The 20,052-nt window shown below is 35.7% G+C and overlaps 1 protein-coding gene across 50 annotated transcripts in view; it reads right to left on the reverse strand.

The window, feature by feature from the left end:
* Positions 1-20,052, reverse strand: part of PPFIA2 (PTPRF interacting protein alpha 2) — a 495,741-nt gene that overhangs the window by 124,301 nt on the left and 351,388 nt on the right. For all 50 annotated transcript variants that reach the window (XM_072724476.1, XM_072724479.1, XM_072724473.1 and 47 more), the window contains one exon: positions 14,960-15,076. In XM_072724476.1, coding sequence (XP_072580577.1) covers positions 14,960-15,076 — 117 coding nt within the window. The remainder of the gene's footprint in view (positions 1-14,959; positions 15,077-20,052) is intronic.

A 20,052-nucleotide genomic window follows, 5' to 3' on the forward strand; every position in this document is an offset into this window, starting at 1 on the left:
CAAGCCAGTAGAATGCTAAGTGAAATAAGTCAGGACGAGAAAGACAAATACCACATGACTTCATTCATATGTGGAATTTAAGAAACAAATGAACAAAGGAAGAAAAAAAAAGACAAAAAAAAAAAAAACCCTCAGAGTTTTAAATACAGAAAACATACTGGTGTTTGCCAGAGGTGGGTGGGGGGAAGGGTGAAATAGATAAAGGAGATCAAAAGTACAAAGGTACACTTATCTTTTTTTTTAAGATTTTATTTTATTTATGAGAGAGAAAGAGCCCGAATGGGGGGAGGGGTGCAAAGAGGGGGGGAAGCAGACTCCCCCTGAGCAGGGAACCCAACATGGGGCTCCATCTAGGGATCCTGGGATCATGACCTGAGCCAAAGGCAGACACTTAACTGACTGAGCCACCCAAGTGCCTCTATCTTGATAAGCACTGAGTTATGTATAAAATTGTTGAGTCATTATATTATACACCTGAAACTAATATAACACTATGTATTTCATTATACTTTAATAAAAAAAAATGGATCCTACTCCAAACCATATCCAATGGTGCGGTCCAGATGTGAATTGTTTTTAAGTCTCCCTGAGTAATTGTATATTTAGTTGAGGTTAAGAACTACAGATAAGTGTTAGCCAGGGATTTTACTAGTTACTGTATCCAATTTAGTCAGCAAACCTAAAAAACTGTCTGGCTAAAAGAGGGAAAGAATTTTTTATTTATTTATTTGTTTATTTGTTTATTTGTTTGTTTATTTATTTATTTATTTAAAGATTTTATTTATTTATTCATGAGAGACACAGAGAGAGAGAGAGAGAGAGACACAGAGAGGCAGAGACACAGGCGGAGGGAGGTGCAGGCTCCATGCAGGGAGCCCGACATGGGACCCCATCCCTGGTCTCCAGGATCAGGCCCTGGGCTGAAGGCGGCCCTAAATTGCCAAGCCACCCGGGCTGCCCAGAGGGAGAGAATTTAAAATAATAAAGTAATAAAATGATTGGTGAAATGAATGTAATAAAAGATATGATAATATATCTCAAAAATTAGTATTCTTTATTCTAGTGTCAGCTAATTATTTTAAAATATATTAGTGTTTCAGATGGAAAGACAACTATCTCTTATTTTTGAAAGATGGAAAGAAAGAAGTCTCTATAACAGAGTTGACTGAATATTGCCCTACTTAGAAAATTTATAGACCAAATGACCTCTTATAGTTACTTCCTCATTAATCATTTTATTATTCAACATTGAGATTTCCAAAGTCATTATGACACAGACATACCTAGAAATTTTATTTAATTAAAATATCTGGCTGATGAGCCTTCACTTGTCAGTTCTTTAGTATAATGTGATCAATTATGTTTCATTAATAATTATAAAATATACATTCCTGTACATTCTAAGCCATTTTTAACTTCCATCAAATTCAAAAGCAAGAATATTTTAACCTGAGGAATAACTGTTACTCTGAAGTTCTAATATTCTCATAATTTTTAAACTAGAATATTCATTTGCTATATCTGGTATATGAGGCTTGATAGAAATACATTTCATTTTGTAGTGTCTTGAATCTAGATGAAACATGAGGAATTTCTATTCAATATTCCCATGACTGATATTAATAACACTCAGAAATGTAAGAAGTAGCTATTACCCATATTATGATATGATTCATCTATAAAATTCTTAAATAATCTAGTTAAAAGATATAAAGAGATATGTATACAGTGGGGATTTTTGTTTTTTGTTTTTCATTTTTGTTTATAACTGAAAATTTTGAATTCCTTCTTTGTTTAGCTATAGAATTTGGAAGTAACATTAGAGAGGATCTTTTTTCTTCCACAGGAATCACTCAGCACTCCTTTTAGATATGTAAATGTAAGGCAAGTAGGTACCCCTCTGCCTTCAAAGAAGAATATTTAATGAAACCTTGACAAACTGTCTCTTCCAGTGACTCTTGATATAAAAGAGGATAGCAGGAGGGTAATATGTGTAATTAACAGGAAACCTCAGGGCAGAAAGGAAAAACAAAACTGCTTTCCTTTCAATTTTAAAGTTCAGTGTTATTCTGAGTTATCCTACAAACTAAGACAATTGACTGGATCCGAAAGATTTCCAAGAGTTCGTGAGAAGAACCTACATGTGGGAAGTGGGAGTGTGCACAGGGACCTGAGTCCAATGCCGAATATTACACATGGTTTTAGCTCAGTGTCTGGCTGAGTCTGGAAGACCTTCCTGGCTCAGTCATCTTGATAAGTTTGGGAAACTAGGTGTAAAACTAGGCCTCAAAGTGGTGTCACCTGTAGAAGGAGGAATTATCCCTGAAGAAGCACTCTGACATGGGATGTCACTACTGTTGGTGGAACTCGAAAACGGGCCAATGACTGGTATAGAAGATTTCATTTAGCCTGTATGTCAGTGGGTATTTCAATGGTACATAGATGGCATCTGGTTCTGAGGGGCCATCTATTTTCAAAAATGATACTTTGAAAAAAAACGCTTACTTGCAACTTTATGACATTTTCTAGTTCTCTTTTCACAAAATGTTAAATGAACAAAACAAAAGCAAATAAAACAAACTGGTGCTTTTGACCTGATTAAGTTTTAGGGGTTCTTGGATAATTGAGGCAGAGCAATGGTGCTACCAGATTTACTGTTCATTGGGTTACTTGAGTCCTTTTGCAATCAAGTTAGTCAAAAGAGGGCACAACTTATCTGTAGAATAAGCTGATTGGATCTTATCTAATCAGATCATAACTTAAATATGTAAAGAATTAGTAACCAGTGTAAATATAATAAATGTAAACCAAGATTTTTTTTGTTTTTAAATTTAAATTTAAAAAAATTAAAAGATTTATTTATTTATTTTAAAGAGAGAGAGGAGCATGGGGAGGGGCAGAGGCAGAGAATCTCAAGCAGACTATGTGCTGAGCACAGACCCCGAGATGGGGCTCCATCTCCCGACCCTGAGATCATGATCTGAGCCCAAACCAAGAGTTGGATGCTTAACTGACTGAGCCACGCAGGTGTGCTCAAATCAAATTTAAAATTTGATTTTTGTTGGAGAAGTATGCAGATGGTTAAAACACAAAAATTTAAGCCCTAGGTAAAGAAAAATAGTTCATCATCAGAATATCTATCAATGAAATTATCATTCTAAGAGATAAATAGGTCTTATTCTTGATAATAATTCTTAGAAAACTTATAATAGGCAGTTCCAAATCTGAGAAATGGTTACTATGGAAAGCACCACAATACTATGGAGCAGCATTATCATTAAAGTCTAGATCATTATAATTCATAAAGCTTGACTTTACAAAGTCAAGGATGCCACTTTGGCCCATGCTACTCCATAGTGTACTGAAGTCCTGAATATTGTATTGAACATTGAAGTCTTGGGCAATATATAAGAAATAAAGAAATAAAAATTGGTTGCAGGGGGAGAGAAAATAGAACAAAACCGTTCTAAATTCTTTTTAATTGTTAGAAAAGTCTAAGATGACAACAAACTCTTGAAACCAATAGTTAGCAGGTTTGATAGATGCCATATCAATACTGAAAAATCAACAGCATTTTCTATGCCAGTATTAATCAGAAAAACTATGAAAACAATTAAAATAGCAACAAAATGCCTAGAAATAAGTACCTTCAAGATCTCTATGTGAAAAATTAACAATTTTATTGAAGAACAGTAAATAATACATAAAGAAATGGAGACAGAAACCATGTTACAGATGGTAAGATGGTATACCATAGAGGTGACTATTCTCCCCTAAATTAATATATCAACTAAATAATTCCAATAAGATCTCAATAGAGTCTTTAAATGGGATCTGAGAAGTAGATATTATAATTAAGCTCTAAGAATTAAGATGTATAAATTAATAGTAGTTAAAATAGTGTGGTACTCATTTATTTATGTATTGAACATACACTTATTAAGAGCTCACCATGTGTCAGGAGGTGTTCTAGAAATTTGAGCCTCATCAGGAATAAAACAAAGATCCTAACCCTCGTGAAGTTTATTCTTTAGCTGGAGTTATAGACAATAAATTATGGACAATATAATTAAATTATATGCCATGTTAGAATATGTTATGCATTTCAACAAAGGCTTGGTGGAGGCGAGGGAGATAGCCATATAGATATCTGGGAGAAGGGCATTGTAGGCAGAAGGAAGAACAATTTAAACAGGAAGCCTGTGCTGCTGGAGTGGAGTCAGAGGTGAAGTCGGGAGACAAAAAAGGGCAAATCACAATGTAAAGTCTTGAATAAATGGGAAACATCTGCAGAATTTTGAGCAGACTGACCTGTTCAGATTTAGGTTTTAAAACATCAGCCTGAGTCAATGCTATGTTGAAAATAGACTGTAGAGGGCACACTGGAGAAGCAGAGAGCATGGCCAGAAAATAATTACAATAATCCAGGTGAGAGACGGTTGATAGTGGTTCAGAATGGAGTGATCAAATGGAGATGGTAAGAAGTGGCTAGATTCTAGATATGTTTTGAAGGTAGGGCAAATCCGATTTCTTTACAGTTTGATGTGGGGTGTGAAACATAGGGAGGACGTGAGGATGACTTGATATTCTTCACCTTGAGCAACTGGAAAGGCAAAGTTTCCATCACCCGAGATGTGGAAGATGCAGCTAATTTGTTTGGGGGTGGGGGATAGAAGAGATAAGTTTTTGACATCTTAGGTATGCAATATATTTTAGATGTCAAATGGAGATGTTCAATACGTGGTTGGATAAATGTGTTTGGCTGTAGAGTCTAAAGTAGAGGTAAGGGTCTGTAAATCATTAGCATACAGATACTAGTTAAGATTATGAGACTGATGGCAATCAAGAGAAGAAATGGAGGACTGAGCCTTGGGTCACTCTGACATTAAGAAGTTGGGAAGAAGAATATGGTCAAAGAAAGGAAGGAGACTGAGACAGAGCCACTGGTAAAGTCAGAGAAAAACAAAGGGAGTGTACTTTCCTGCAATGTCAGTTAAAAAAAAAAAAAAAAAAGGTGGAGGGGAACCGAGGAGGAAAGAGTGATCTACTAGGACATCCACCACGACAAAAGATCAGAACTGGTCATTGTATTTACCAACATAAAATTAGTGATGAGGGTAACAGGAATGGTTTCCATGGAGTGGTGGGACAAAGACCTTATTGGAGTAGATTTATAAGCAGACAACCCCTTCAAAGAGCTTTGTGGCAAAAGGGAGCCAAAAATAGAGCAATAGCTGATGGTGGAAGTAAGGTCAGGAGAGACTTTTTATTTTTTAGTTGGAAGAATTATGTATGTTATAGGAATGGGATAAAGAAAAAAAATGACAAGGAGAGCACACTAAGAATTGCTAAGGGGAGCACAATTGACTAGATGATTGCTGGAGACATCAACACAGGGAACAACAAAGTTGTCTTTGTCTAAGTTTCAGTTTTGAATTTTTTAAAGGTTCATGCTCAGTCTTATAAGGCTTTTTAGGCACACGGACACATTTAAGACTTTGCTTAAAGCGAATACTCTTCTATCTTGAAATCCATGAAATCAGGTAGCTGATAACGCTCCCTTTCTTCACCCACATTCACTTTAATATTTGGGTACTTACGCTATTTTCGTCAGCTCCTCCTGTTCACAAGCTGTAGGACACTGAGCCAGTAATCTTTGCTCTACAAACCTCACAGAGTTATTACAGGGATCCAATAAAACAGCTGTGTAAAAGCACTTTTGGAAAGCTGTTAAGGGCTTTATATCAGTTATTTATCTTGTTCTTATTGGTGTGTAGCCTTTGTTAATAAGATTTCCACACAGGCTTGAAGAAGGGTTTGCCTATCTATAAAAGGCCAGAGCCAGCATTTAGGAATATTCTTCAGAATACTCGTCCTGGCATCTGCAATTTCCCTGCAGATAAAGGGGATTTCTGGTCATACAAGTATTCAGGAAAAGCTGAATACCACTTGCCTTGGAGCTTGACAATATAAAAAATAAATAAAATAAAAATAAAAATTCGAATGAATACTACAGTAAAGATGTTAGTTCAAAAAATATCTAGCACAATATTTCCTAATATTCTTGTCCTAGGAATTATCTTTTTGGGCGAGTGTATTGTGTAAAACACACCAAATTCCTGGCAAACTAGTGTTTCATGAGAAATGATAAGATGGATAAACTCTATAAAAGTGAAAAATAGAAATAGGTCAACTAGAGAGCATCTGAATAGACTTTAAAACTTTCCTGCATTGGCTCAGCAGATGAGACAATACATAAGGAAGAAAAAGTTCTTGTTCTGTTTTATACCACTTTAAGGGAGCAACTCTCTGGTATAAATGACACTCAAATTATGACAATAGGTTGGAAATAAACGAACATAGTTTCTGTCAAATTCTGTGAATCAGTCTTTTAAAGTCTGAAATATCCTACTTCAGCAAAGGTGAAGTTTTTTTTTCTTCTGCCCTCATATCTGGGCTGATAATATAAATGATACCGAATCTGGTCTCTAAGAAAGACAAGTCCATTCCCCTTTCTCTTCCCATCTAGTAAGGCCATAGTTAAAGCATAAAAACGCAGTCACTGCATTCAGAGAGAGATTTATTTTGAGCTTAATGAGTTCTCACACAACACTAGAAGATTTTTATTTCTCATTTTTGCCATCTCATACAGAAGATGCCTGACTTTTGGTCACAAGCCTTTTCTCCAACTCAGCTACTTTAAAACGGATATGACAAGCTTCATGTCCATATGAATGAACCATGGAATGTCCTAAACTTGCCTCTTCTGGGCCTTCTCCTAGCTAATTATAGACCTCTAAGCCACTCCAGCCATATGTATCTAGGGCTATACTTGACCGAAGAAGGCAAATCCATTAATCCCATTCCTTCATTAATCCCATCCCTTCAGTTGGCTTCACTGCTTGAAAATTCAAATGAAGAATAAAAGAGAAGTATACACATTATTACAAGGTACTACGAGAAATTAGATTACAATATATATGGGATTGATGCCCCTAAGAAAATATTCTGTTAGGGCTATTTGGATGTAAATAAATCCAAATGATAATTATCTTTGATACAGAGAAGAAATTGGGGCTTATACAATAATGCATAAAATAAGCCACAGTTGACAACAACTAAATTTCTGGAAGAACAGTTGTTGGCAGTAGTTGACACGTTGTGAGGAAGGAATATAAAAATGGCCAAAATGCAGTTAATACTTGGAAGTCATCTCATGGATGACAGCTTTCAACCAGAACTTAGCAAAAGATTCTAAAAGAATGTCATTTGTGACAAATTATGTTTATTAGTATTTTTAAATAGAAATATGGGGGGATCCCTGGGTGGCTCAGTGGTTGAGCGCCTGCCTTCGGCCCAGGGCGTGACCCCGGGATCCCAGGATCGAGTCCCACGTCGGGCTCCCTGTATGGAACCTGCTTCTCTCTCTGCCTGTGTCTCTGCCTCTCTCTCTGTGTGTCTCTCATGAATAAATAAAATCTTTAAAAAAAAGAAATGTGGCATATCCATAAGCCAAATCCTTAAATGTACATCTATCAGCTTTGTGTGAGACTGCAGAATTTTCATATTATGATGTTTCATTATAGACCATAAAGCATGATGAAATAAAATCCTTTTGTCATCATTGAGGATCATATTGTCTATTTTTTTGCATGTGCCTATTTTTACCATTGGCTGTTCATCTAAAACATAGCAGTGTATTGCTAGAAATCCACAAGACTCTTAATTTTGGTAAAGGCAAATGTCATATTTCATTTTTTGTAACACTTCAGTTCAATGTCCTTCATGACCAAAGTTCTATATTGCAAACATTACACACTTAGTTCCTAGAGTTTCTGATCTGAGGATTATTCTTGCCACTGATTCTTCATTTTGTTTTGTGGATTTTTTTTTTTTTTGGCCATAGTTTTTCTGCCTATCAGAACTAAAAATGTAAATAAAAATCCATTTTTGATTTTGTATTTCTTTAGCTTTTGCGTTTTCATATTACTGTGGCTTCAGTTGTTATGATACATTTTGATCTAAAAACAGTCATGAATGACTGATGACATCTGTTAATGTCAGATTCTAAGAGAAGAGAATTTACAAGAACAATGGGGAACAAGCAGCTCATTTGGAGTACTTAGGTTCAAAGTGAGGATGACAAGCCAAGGAAGCTTGAGAGGGGAGCTGAACGCATTGCACGTGGTAACATATGCCTCACAGGTTGTAGGGTCACTGACAAATCAGCTGCCTCCTTCACTCTTAGCTCTGTGAAGAATTAATGTTCCAGTCACTGATGAATAAGAAATATCAAAATGTACTGCACATGGCAGGATGTAACTATTGTTTTGTGAGACTTCTGTTTCAGTTTTACACATCCATGCAAATAGATGTAATACGCTGTTGAGGAAAAGGCTGAAATTAAATGTATTTCTTACAGTGGAATAGCAGACAAGTGTGTCCCTAGCATCTGGGGTGGGGGGAGGGCATGGCAAAACAACAAAGAGAGGTCCACATACCATAAATCTAAATATTGAATGATTATAAATCAAGTCAGCAAACTGTCAAGTAAAAATATAACCTACTGTATTCCTTGAAAATACACCTTCACATTGACTTTTAGACCACATTCTAAATAATAATTCTCCATCTCCTTGAAGTTCTACACCAGGACTCTCTTTGTCAGATAAGGCCCCTCACCTATAGTCTGTTCCCCTGTCTTCCTAGTCTCAGCTCTTCCAGAATACTGATCTGGGTCTGAATAGACACCTCAGCCAACACTTTCAAATTTTGCAGAACCCAGCAAACAGGTGTCCTTTGGCCACTGCTTCAACTAGGAAGGGGTGCACAAGAGGACACGCAGACTGTGGACATGGGTCCTGGGAAGAAGTCAATAAAGGCCCTGGAGGCAAGTGAAGGGCCGTCTGGTTGGAAAGTCTGGGCTTCCAGGTACTTGGCATGTGGTCAAGAAACAGTGGTAGTGTGGTTCATGGGTTTACAGTGCCCTCTGGTCTCCCAAACATCTCACCCTGTAGAGAGGCACAGAGGGCCGCAGCAAGGCCCACCCAATCACGGTTCCCTCTTGCCCAGACTGAAGAGCCCTACTTGTACTGATCAAAATTTTGGAATTCCGTTGCCTTGGAAGATCTGTTCAGAGTGAAAAAAATCACTGGGAGAAGTCGGGGGAAAAATTTAAAGGAAAACAATTTTTAAGCACACTCTTGAATAGAATGAAATAATCACCTCTAAAGAACAAATGAATATATGTAATAATAAAAGAAGAAAAGATCAGAAAATTTAAGACTGAGTTAGAATGAATTTTTAAAAAATCAACAGTAACACCTATAGAAATTATGCAGGCGTGTGACAAGGAATGTGAAAATATATATTATCTGGAGGTGAGAAGACCAGGGTATGGTTCTGCTCTGGACAAATGTCATTTAATCTTTCAAAGTAAGCCTCAATTTCATTATCAGTAAAAATAAGAAAGGAAACATCTCTACTTCAGAAGTCTGATGTGTGAAATAAAGACAAATGGAGACATAATTGTAGTGCAAATGACTTTTTTTTTTAAAGGTTTCTAATCAAGATGCTCCCAAGTTAAAACATTCCTCTATCTTCCCATTGCTTTGAATATACCATTAGACTCCTTTTCTTTTCTTTTTTTTTAAGATTTTATTTATTTATTCATGAAAGACACACAGAGAGAGAGAGGCAGAGACATAGGTGGAGAAAGAAGCAGGCTCCATGCAGGGAGCCCAATGTGGGACTCGATCCCGGGACTTGATCCCGGGATTCCAGGATCACGCCCTGGGCTGAAGGTAGGTGCTAACCCACTGAGCCATCCAGGGATCCCCTACCATTAGTCTCCTTACCACAGCCTACAAGTACTTCGATGATCTGGCCTGTTCACTGCTGTGCCCTGTCTCCTCCTGCACTCTCCCCTGACCACTTGGCTTCCATGACTCTATCATCCTTCCTTCCCAAGAATGTGCCAAAGCAGCTTTTTCCCTCCCTTGGTGCATTTGCACCGAGTCTTCCCTTTGCCTCAAAAACTCTAAGCTTTTCCATGTGCTTGAACCCGTGTCTTCTTTCAGGCTTCAGTTCAAATCCCACCCAATAAGAAAGTGCTTCCTTGCAATGTCTATTTAACATACTTCACATCTACCCTTGATCATATTCACGCCTCTTATATGCCCTTGTTTATTGCCTGGGCCCTTACCCACCTTGTTCATGACTACATCCCAACCACCTAGACCAGGACCTATATCCTAGCACCGTCTATAAGGTTGCTGCTAAATATTTATTGAAAAATGCATGACTATGAAAACATAGTATTAATAAATATTCTAACCACCCTATTTATTGCTTGCAATCAAGTTTTGCTATTCCTAGTCAGCATCTCTACCCTTTACAACAAAGCTGTATGTTGCGTAGGACTATTTACCGGTAACTGAAGATCAGGGAGGTTAAGGTGCAAGGCCACACAGCTAGTAACCGGCAGAGATGGAATTTGAATTCAGGTGGACAGACATCAAACAAATCACTGTTCCATGCTGCCTCTCTGACACCTCTCATCACACTTAATTTATTTCTTCTTTAAACTCCAGTATCATTTTTTAAAAGATTTTATTTATTTATTCATGAGAGACACAGAGAGAGGCAGAGACACAGGCAGAGGGAGAAGCAGGCTCCATGCAGGGAGCCTGATGTGGGACTTGATCCCAGGACCCCAGGCTCACGACCTGAACCAAAGGCAGATAGATGCTCAACCACTGAGCTGCCCAGGCATCCTTAATATCATTTTGACACTGCTTATTTATCGTGTTTTGTTATATTAATGGGGGCATGATTATTTTTCACCCTAGTATTTCAACAAATTTATTACAGAGACGATGTCTTCTGAACATACTACTTATCCACATCACTTAGCAAATATTTGCAGCTGCAAAAAATAATTGGAAGTGGAGAATATAGTCAGGAGCATTATTATCTCCATTACAAGAGCAGTGTGTTTATTGTAAAATTTCACAAATTAATTCCCCTCTAGAAAGCAACAGGAAGACAGTTATTGAGCCCAGTTCTGAACTTTTAGTAAGGCAAAATTTAGCGTTCTGAAAATTTTTATTATCCTATGAGTATTTATGTTCTTCTAGAGCAACTGATTAAATTTATGTCCCACAGAAACATTTAAACTAGTTTCGGTTAAGCTTATTTTTTCTTTTAATTTTTTGTTTTTAAAATGTTGATAATAATTACACAGCTTTTCTATGAGTAATAAGGCCCGTTTCAGAGTGTGCTTTTCTTGAGACTATTTTTATCAACTATTTTGTCAACAGAATTCTCAAGCCACTGACATAAAACATCTGTTGGCTAATAACCCCCCCTAACTATGTAATTTAAGCAACTTTACTACTCTAAGTAAAGGGTAATCCTTGTGACTAGGATTTAAAAGTCATTTTCTGGCAGTTCCATAGTATCTAACAATAGTTTTGTGTATTTCTCCCCAACAACCACTTCACAATTTATGCATTAATACTACAGTCGTTCTTCACTGAATATTCAATGCAAAGACACTCCCCAAACTAATATTTCCTTTTTTTTTGTTTGAATATCCATTTAAACAATTCCCAATAAAAAATTAAGTGGTAGGATTTATTTAATTTATTTTTTAAAAGATTATTTATTTATTTATTCATAGAGACACACACAGAAAGAGAGAGAGAAAGAGAGAGGCAGAGACACAGGCAGAGGGAGAAGCAGGCACCATGCAGGGAGCCTGACTTGGGACTCGATCCAGGGTCTCCAGGATCATGCCCTAGGCTGCAGGCGGCGCTAAACCCCTGTGCCACTGGGGCTGCCCAAGTGGTAGGATTTAAATTACAATCCTGTAACACTTGCTATTCAATGGTATTGATATTCTTTATTTTTTTATTGTTTATTGTTTTTTCTATTGATATTCTTTAAATGATCATGAGACAGAGAATATTTTTGAAAAGGAAAGACACTTATAATGTTTATGTGTGTAAATTAGAAGTATTTATATAAGGAAGATTAATATAGTAATTAGGATATTATTGGAAGATTAATATAGTAATTATTTACTATATGATATAGTAATAATATAAATATTATTTCATGTTTTACCTATAAATGTCAGCAGTTAGAATATTGTGGGGATCTAACATACAGCATGGTGACTATTATCAACAGTACTGTATTATATATTTGAAAGTTGCTGAGAGTGAATCTAAAATGTTCTTAGCACATGCACACACATACACATAAAAGGTAATTAGGTGAGGTAATTAATGTATTTATTAACCTTATTGTGGTAATTTCTTCACAATACATACATGTGCTAAATCATCGTGTCATATATCTTAAACTTACACAATGCTGTGTGTCAATTATATCTCAGTAAAACTGAAAAAAAAATGGCAGGCAAAGAAACGTGATATGAATGAATGAATGAATGAATAAATAAATACAAGAAAATAAAGCTGATGGTAGCCATTGGGAAATGGATGAAATAAATGAAGAATAGTAAGAGGTACAATCTTCCAGTTATAAAATAAATAAGACACAGGGATGTGATATAGAACATAGAGAATATGGTCAATAATATTGTAAAAATTTTGTATGGAGACAGATGGTCACTAGACTTATTGTGGTGATCATTTTGTAGGGTATATAAATATCAAAATCCCTGTGCTGTACACCTAAAACTAAAATAATATTGTATATCAATTATGTTTCAATAAAAAAACCTTAAACTTTCAAAATACTTTCTTGAATGACATCTCAGGAGTAATATGAGTTGAAACAGGTCATTTACTTTAAATTAGAAAAAAATATATGTATAATATGTATTTCAGGCTTACTTTGGAGGCTAGGGGCATACTATTTTGACAATACTAGTGTATCATTGTTTCAAAGCATTTGGAAATCACTCTTCCTCCGATTATGGGAAATTGGGGAAAAAAGAATATCAATAATTACAATGTTTAAAAATCTTTAGTTACATCCATAAGGAAGAGTAAGTTAGCAATGGCACAGAATTTCTCTTCTATACTGGCTGAAATGCCTTCTCTGAGAACTAAAAGGTAAAGAACGTTAGGGATTAAGTACTTTATGTCACCAACTACTCAGAATCCTCAGAATCTGTAGAAACAAACATCTATTATACATAGGTCCTCCCTGATACTATAACCAGTTTCTGAAAGTTAATCTGACATGAATTGTCTTACATTTTATAATGCCTGGATATTTAGGGGTTATATCTTTAAAGAAACATTTGAAAAAAAAATGTGTGTGAGAGTACTCTCCTCTCCTTTAAAGTACCAGAAGAACACTTTGAATATCAAATAGTTTGTTAGGAAATAGACAAGTTCTCAACTTCTTTATGACCTTTCAAAGACATATTTCTTTAATTCTTTTCTGGATTAGCATAAATACAGCACTGTTAGAAAAAACCCACAGTATTTTGTAGACTTCTAAGAAAAAGACTTCATGACCGCAAAGCCCATTTTTATACCCAAACGAGTATGATTCTATAATTCTCTGTTAAAACGCATAGCCCTGTATTACTGATGACATAATTAAAATGAAATAATAATAGAAAACTACATGCTAGTTTCCTAAACTGAGTTTTGCGTGCAAACAGCTTATTCTAAAGAGCTTGGTGGTTTATTTACTGAATTAATGTCAATTTATTTATCTGAAGGGATGAGAAATAACTTTATTCAAATTTGAAATACACTTCATGAAATCTAGCTGTCAGACTAGTTTATTTTTAAAATTCAGCTTGAGATTTCTATAAAAATACATGGATAAAGGCTGAAATGGTGAAGCCTTAAATTAAGAGCTATTTGCTCCTCAGCCAGCAGAATCAATGGCAGTCTCAGGAAATTAGTCTGGTTGCCTTGGCTTCCTTTGCTTCTATACTTGAAGGAGAAAACTTAAGGAAAAAAAAGAAAAGAAAAGAAAAAAAAAAAACTTAAGAAGCCCCTCCATTTGTTTCAACTGGATATATCAGGAAGTGTTCAGTGTATGTGCAGCTAAGAAGTGTGGGGCATTGTTTTGTGATCCAGTCACTTGCTTCTTAATCCCTATGTTCTAAAACCTCTTGACATTCACAATGACATCATTTTAGCTACCTAATTCATGCAGTCTTGATGATTAAAAAATTCAACCATCCGAAGATGTAACTGGTAACGGCAAATATCCCTGCAGATTGTCTAAGTCTCAGGCACAGAATATGCAAAACCTATGTAATCTTTATCTGCTTCCAGACCAACCCGCAACTGACCTTCCTTTTGTGCTAGAACCAAATGGGTTAGCCCAGAAAAGGGGCCAAATAGACTGCTGGTTTCTAGCCTGGGTGGAAGCTGCAACCAAAGGAAAATTGTTCCCTTCTAAAAAATAGTAAAAGTCCCAAGACTTCAGCTATCCTTATAGGTAATTTCTCATCAACAGGAGTACTGTTAGGACCTTCTTAAACACACGGAAAATACTAGATCAAATAGGAGATTACCAGAATTTTTTTGCAGTGATAAACCATACATTAGTCACCAATTGTACATAATAACTATTTATAAATCACAATTATTGTTATTGTACTTAAAAAGTCCTGGATTAAAAAAAAAGGTCCTGGATATATACTACTGGCATACCTATCTGTACAGATATATTTATTCAATTATTTATGTTCAATTAAATATGGAATTGGACTATTTCAGAAAATCAAACTGACACCAAGTATTGAGAAGTTCAATTACTTATCTAGTAATACACAATACATATTATTTTTAAGAAAAGCAAATTAAAAGCAATGAATGAAAAGAAAAATCATCAAGTTTTGACCAACAAATTAAAAAATAAGAATGTTTATCACATGGACATCATATTTCATATTTCTGTCAAATGATATAGCAAGTAAATATTTCCCTGTAGAACCATGTCCTACTTGTCCTACCTTTTCATGGACTTTCTGACCAGGATCCATCCCTTCAAGATGTTCCGATTCTGTGGACCCCTCACTTGATGCAATTTTTCTTTGTATATGAACATTTTGTTCACGCAAGGCAATAATCTGCAAAATAAAAGCACTATGCCTTAAAAATCTAAAATAAAGCATAATGTATAGAAAACCTGAATTTATTCAAATGTGATTAAGAATTAATGAACACAAACAAATAATCAGAAAATAAACATTACATTTTACTTATTACTTAAAAATATTTTTAACATTTAGGTTAGCATTTTGAACGATATTTATAGTACTTACAGGAATATGAAAATTACTGAAGAAAATATTTTCTAGTTGAAAAAATGTATCTATATGGTTGGAAATGTGTCTAAATTAATGCCATGGTCCATGTGTTATTAATTAAGAAACTACTTTTAAAATTAATTTATGAAATGTGATAAAATTCATATTGGTTTGTACTTTTAAAGTATAAAAGAAAGATAAGTGAAAACATTACAGGCAGAATGCTAGTTATAAGCACATTCATTCACCCTAAGAGGCAGCATAACTGTAATTTTAAAATAAGCAAATACATAAACTGGACTTAATTTTGTGGCACTATCATGAGTACTTAGAGTTAAATTGGTCTCATTTTCATTATTTTAATGGCCCTTATCTTTGTGCTGCTAGTTCAGCTATAGTCCATTTGCAAAAGACTTCTCAGAAAGCAATTAATTCTCGAAAATTTTCAGCTCAATTTTACATAGTATTTTCAACTAAGAAAGATTCTCAGAGAGTTTTAGTTTAAGTGATCTTAGTAATAAAGAGGAAAAAATAGCATTCCAGCATTTTAAAATGGTATTTTAAAATATAGTTGCTATTCATACATATTTTTAAAGTATTTTACATTAATATCATAACTTATTTATTTCATGGCAAATCTTATCAACTTCGATACTGAGTTGGTATTGGTTGTTGGGGAAATCAATTCCCATTGTATTTAAAACACAGTAAATAGTCAATCATATATGAGACCAGTCTGTCATGTAGACCAATAACCACCAAATAAATATAAAACAACAAGAGGTTGGGTGTTTGTCCCCATCCCTGCCACTGCTTCAAGGCCCAGATAGACAATGACGTGTTCATGAGATCAGGTTATCTTGTTTATGACCTCCAGCATCCGAACATACAGCATATCCTTTAGTAAGGGCATATCACCAATAATGTAGACCAACTCTGTAAATGCTCTTCTTCTTGTAGAACTGCAAGAGGCAAACCATTGGTTCCTTTGCTCCCATCCTTGCCCATCTACAATCTATCATCCACAAAGCATCCAGATTCACCTTTTATTTATTTATTTATTTATTTATTTATTTATTTACAGATTCACCTTCTAAACTATTTATTTATTTATTTATTTATTTATTTATTTATTTATTTTTTATGATAGTCACAGAGAGAGAGAGAGAGAGAGAGAGGCAGAGACACAGGCAGAGGGAGAAGCAGGCTCCATGCACTGGGAGCCCGAAGTGGGATTCGATCCCGGGGCTCCAGGATCGTGCCCTGGGCCAAAGGCAGGCGCCAAACCGCTGCGCCACCCAGGGATCCCTTACCTTTTAAACTTAAGTGGTATTGTGCCACTCCTTATTTTCCAAAGAACCTTAATGTTTTCCCAACTTATTTAGCATAAATTTAAACTTCTTAACAAATTCTAGAATATCCTATATGATCTCTTCAGTCACAATGGCCTCCTTTCTGTGTCTCAAATCCACTGCGCGTTTTCTCACCCAGATTTTATTAACTTGATCTTACTGCCTGCGTGAAACATTCTAACCCAGCTCAAACCACAGTTAACACAATCCCAGCTTTCAAAATTCAGGTGAGATGCCATTCCTCAGAGAAAACGAACCTTGCCATCAACCACTTGTTACAGTTTCCCTGTTAATCATTGTGTGTACTTCATTGATTAAAATCTAACATTCTATTCCTTTATTTACATAATACCTTTGCTTGTTTATTTAGCTATCAGAAGTCCTAATAATACCCCAGGGGAAAATAATTTTCAAAGGAGTATCTTATTGAAAACCATATTTTCATATGAAGGGGCACATCATATTATGTGCAAAGTTTGTTTTATTCAATAAAAATGTGATTTAAATAATGAATGGATAGGGATAAACAAAGAATATAAACCTGATTCATCCAGAAGTAACACAAGATAAAGATTTACGGTGTGTGGGAACCTTCAGAGACATTTCTCTGATGTTAGCATAGAAATGGATTACATCAAAGGAACAATAAGAATAAAATAGTCCCTTGGTATATCACTTTTATATTATATTCTTAACACATTGTCTATTGAATAAAAAAGTAATATTATATTATCATTAATACATAAAGAAATTTTATTTTGAGTTTTCAAAATTCAAGCAGTGTATACTGTCATTCCACTAAGATAACATTCATGACTTAACAAATATGTTGACAAAGGTAATAATAAATTTTAAAATCTTATGCATTTTGTCCCATTATTTAATTCACTTAGAAGTGAAGAAAGACCTTTATGAAAAAATATTTAATACCATATTTAATTCTGTTTTCAGAATAATTTCTATTGGTCTAGTAATTCAGATAAATTTTAAACATGGCCTAATGCCTAAAATAAAGCAGGCTCTCTACAAAGGTTTACTGAGTGACTCAGTGAACTAATGCCCCAAATAGTAAAAAAAAAAAGAAAAAAGAAAAAAAAAGTCAAAACACCAAATTCATATGGAAAACACTGTATGCAAATATAATTGTGTAGCTGTGTTTAAAAATGACAAATTTCAAATGTTTTACAAAGAATACAAACATGACAGTTCTAAGAAAGACATAATTTCCAACTACTAACATGCAAATTCTTTTTTTGCTTTTAATCAAGCCTGTAAATCAGGTTTTTGAAACAGGAAAGTAGATGTAGAATCCTCTATATTTTTTATCATTGTTAAATGGTTTTATTCTGTTCTATTTTTGCCCAATAACAAATTACCTAGAGTAGTTATGAAGCAAATCTTCAGCATCTGATTTAATTGTAGGTGTTAATAATCTTGATTCTTTCTTTCACATTGGAATAAGTGAGAGTTTCTCTCCTGGGAATACAACTTTGGGGGTTGGGCCTCCTCTTAAATGTGTTCAAAGGGGCAGAGAAGTTCACCTAGAAATCATTGGGGCTCCAGGCAGCAGAGGCCTCTTCAGGAAATTCTCCCAGAAGGCTTAAGAAGCAAAATCAGAAGATGGCTTGGAACTAGTTTGCAAGCACAAGCAGAATGAAAAAAAGGTGATTGTCCAAAAACATTCTTTGAGCCCTCAGTAACTGGGAATGGGAAGAGGCAATGACTTGTCTAGGATACCAAAGTAGGCCCGATCCCTTATTTCTAAATAGCATGACCTACCACAATTGAGATGGCAAAGGCCGGTAGGAGGAATCTCTTCTGGGTAGTCTCTGTGGCTTACCCAGTTGTTACAAAACTGCAAGAAAGTACTGGAAACTCACCATGTGCCAAGGACTGTGCTAAACTATTTTAATCTACAAAATAGATTTTATGATCCATACTTAACAAGTCATTAAACTGAGATAAACAGATTGATGAGAACTAAGTAGGAATCAAATAGAATTTAACTCCTTATCTTGATACCTTCTACTCTGTCAATTGTCTCACATGGCTTAAGACAGACAAAATGAGAAAAAAAAAAGACAGACAAAATGGGGATGGGGAGAAAGCAATTCGTTTCCAAGTACGTCTACCTTCCCACCCTCAAATCCTTTGTAAAGCATTATGGTATGTATCCCCCCACCCATCTCCCCACCGGAGAGATTCACATCCAGGCATAGTTGTGCCTACATTTTCAGTGTATCAATCCACTGAAGGCCCATGAATATCTGGTCAAGAGGAAATGTCTACAATCATTTTAATTGATCCACCATGATGTGGCAACTGTTGACATTTGCTTTTAAACGTCCAGCATCCCTTCAATATTACTTTTGGTAACAACCTTGTACATTTTCACTGTGGGATTCTCCTTTCCTGCTCTAAACCTAGAGACTGTCAATCAGGGAGCCAGAGCTCAGGGCAAATGGATGGGTACATGATCCAAGCCAGGGAAATCAGAATATTCCTTGAGATGTTTCTGGCAGGGGTACGGGGAAGATTAGTTTGCTACTATGGGGGTTAAGCTGGTAGGATATGATCAGAATGGCTATTTACCATCAGTTCAGGCTCATGAGAAAAGCACATGAAAACGAGCCCTGATGAATCACATCTGCTCCTAAATCTAGCCATTCTTAGATCACCTCTACCCCTGGCATTTCATTAATATGTGCACCAAATTTCTCTTTTTTTGCTCAAACTTGGTTTTCTGTCACTTAAAACTAAAAGCGTTCTTGCAAATATAACAAGGGGCACGGAAGGCAACACAGAGCGCGGAGTCTCTAAGTGGAGATTCTGAAGAATGACTAAGAATTTACCAGTGGGAGACAATGGGAGAAAATTGGTCAGGTGGATAGAACACCAGCTCGTTGTGTTCCTAGTACTATAGGTTGTTTAATATTCCTATGGCAAACATCATCTGGATAAGATAAAAGAACAATAGGAGGGGATCCCTGGGTGGCTCAGCAATTGGGCATCTGCCTTCAGCCCAGGGTGTGATCCTGGAGACCTAGGATCGAGTCCCACATCGGGCTCCCTGCACGGAGACTGCTTCTCCCTCTGCCTGTGTCTCTGCCTCTCTCTCTCTGTCATAAATAAATAAATAAATAAATAAATAAATAAATAAATAAAATCTTAAAAAACAAAACAAAACAAAACAGGAGACTAAAAAAAACTAATGTGTCTCAACTGAAACTCTAGCATCTGTATACTTCTTGCTTTGTGACTTGTTGATTTGCCTTGCCTCTTATCTGTGTTTCCTGATTGCTCATCTAGCTTCTGAGAGACTGGCTCATTGTTTTTAGGCATTTCCAAACCCAGGATATTTCCAAGCCAATCTTCCAAGTTTTGCTCTTGCCTTGCCTCTTTGGGCTCTTCTCAATCTCTGACAAACTGTGACCCCGTAGAGTG

This window comes from Vulpes vulpes, chromosome 10 (genome assembly GCF_048418805.1).
Source record: "Vulpes vulpes isolate BD-2025 chromosome 10, VulVul3, whole genome shotgun sequence".
In the NCBI taxonomy this organism is placed as follows: Eukaryota; Metazoa; Chordata; class Mammalia; order Carnivora; family Canidae; genus Vulpes; species Vulpes vulpes.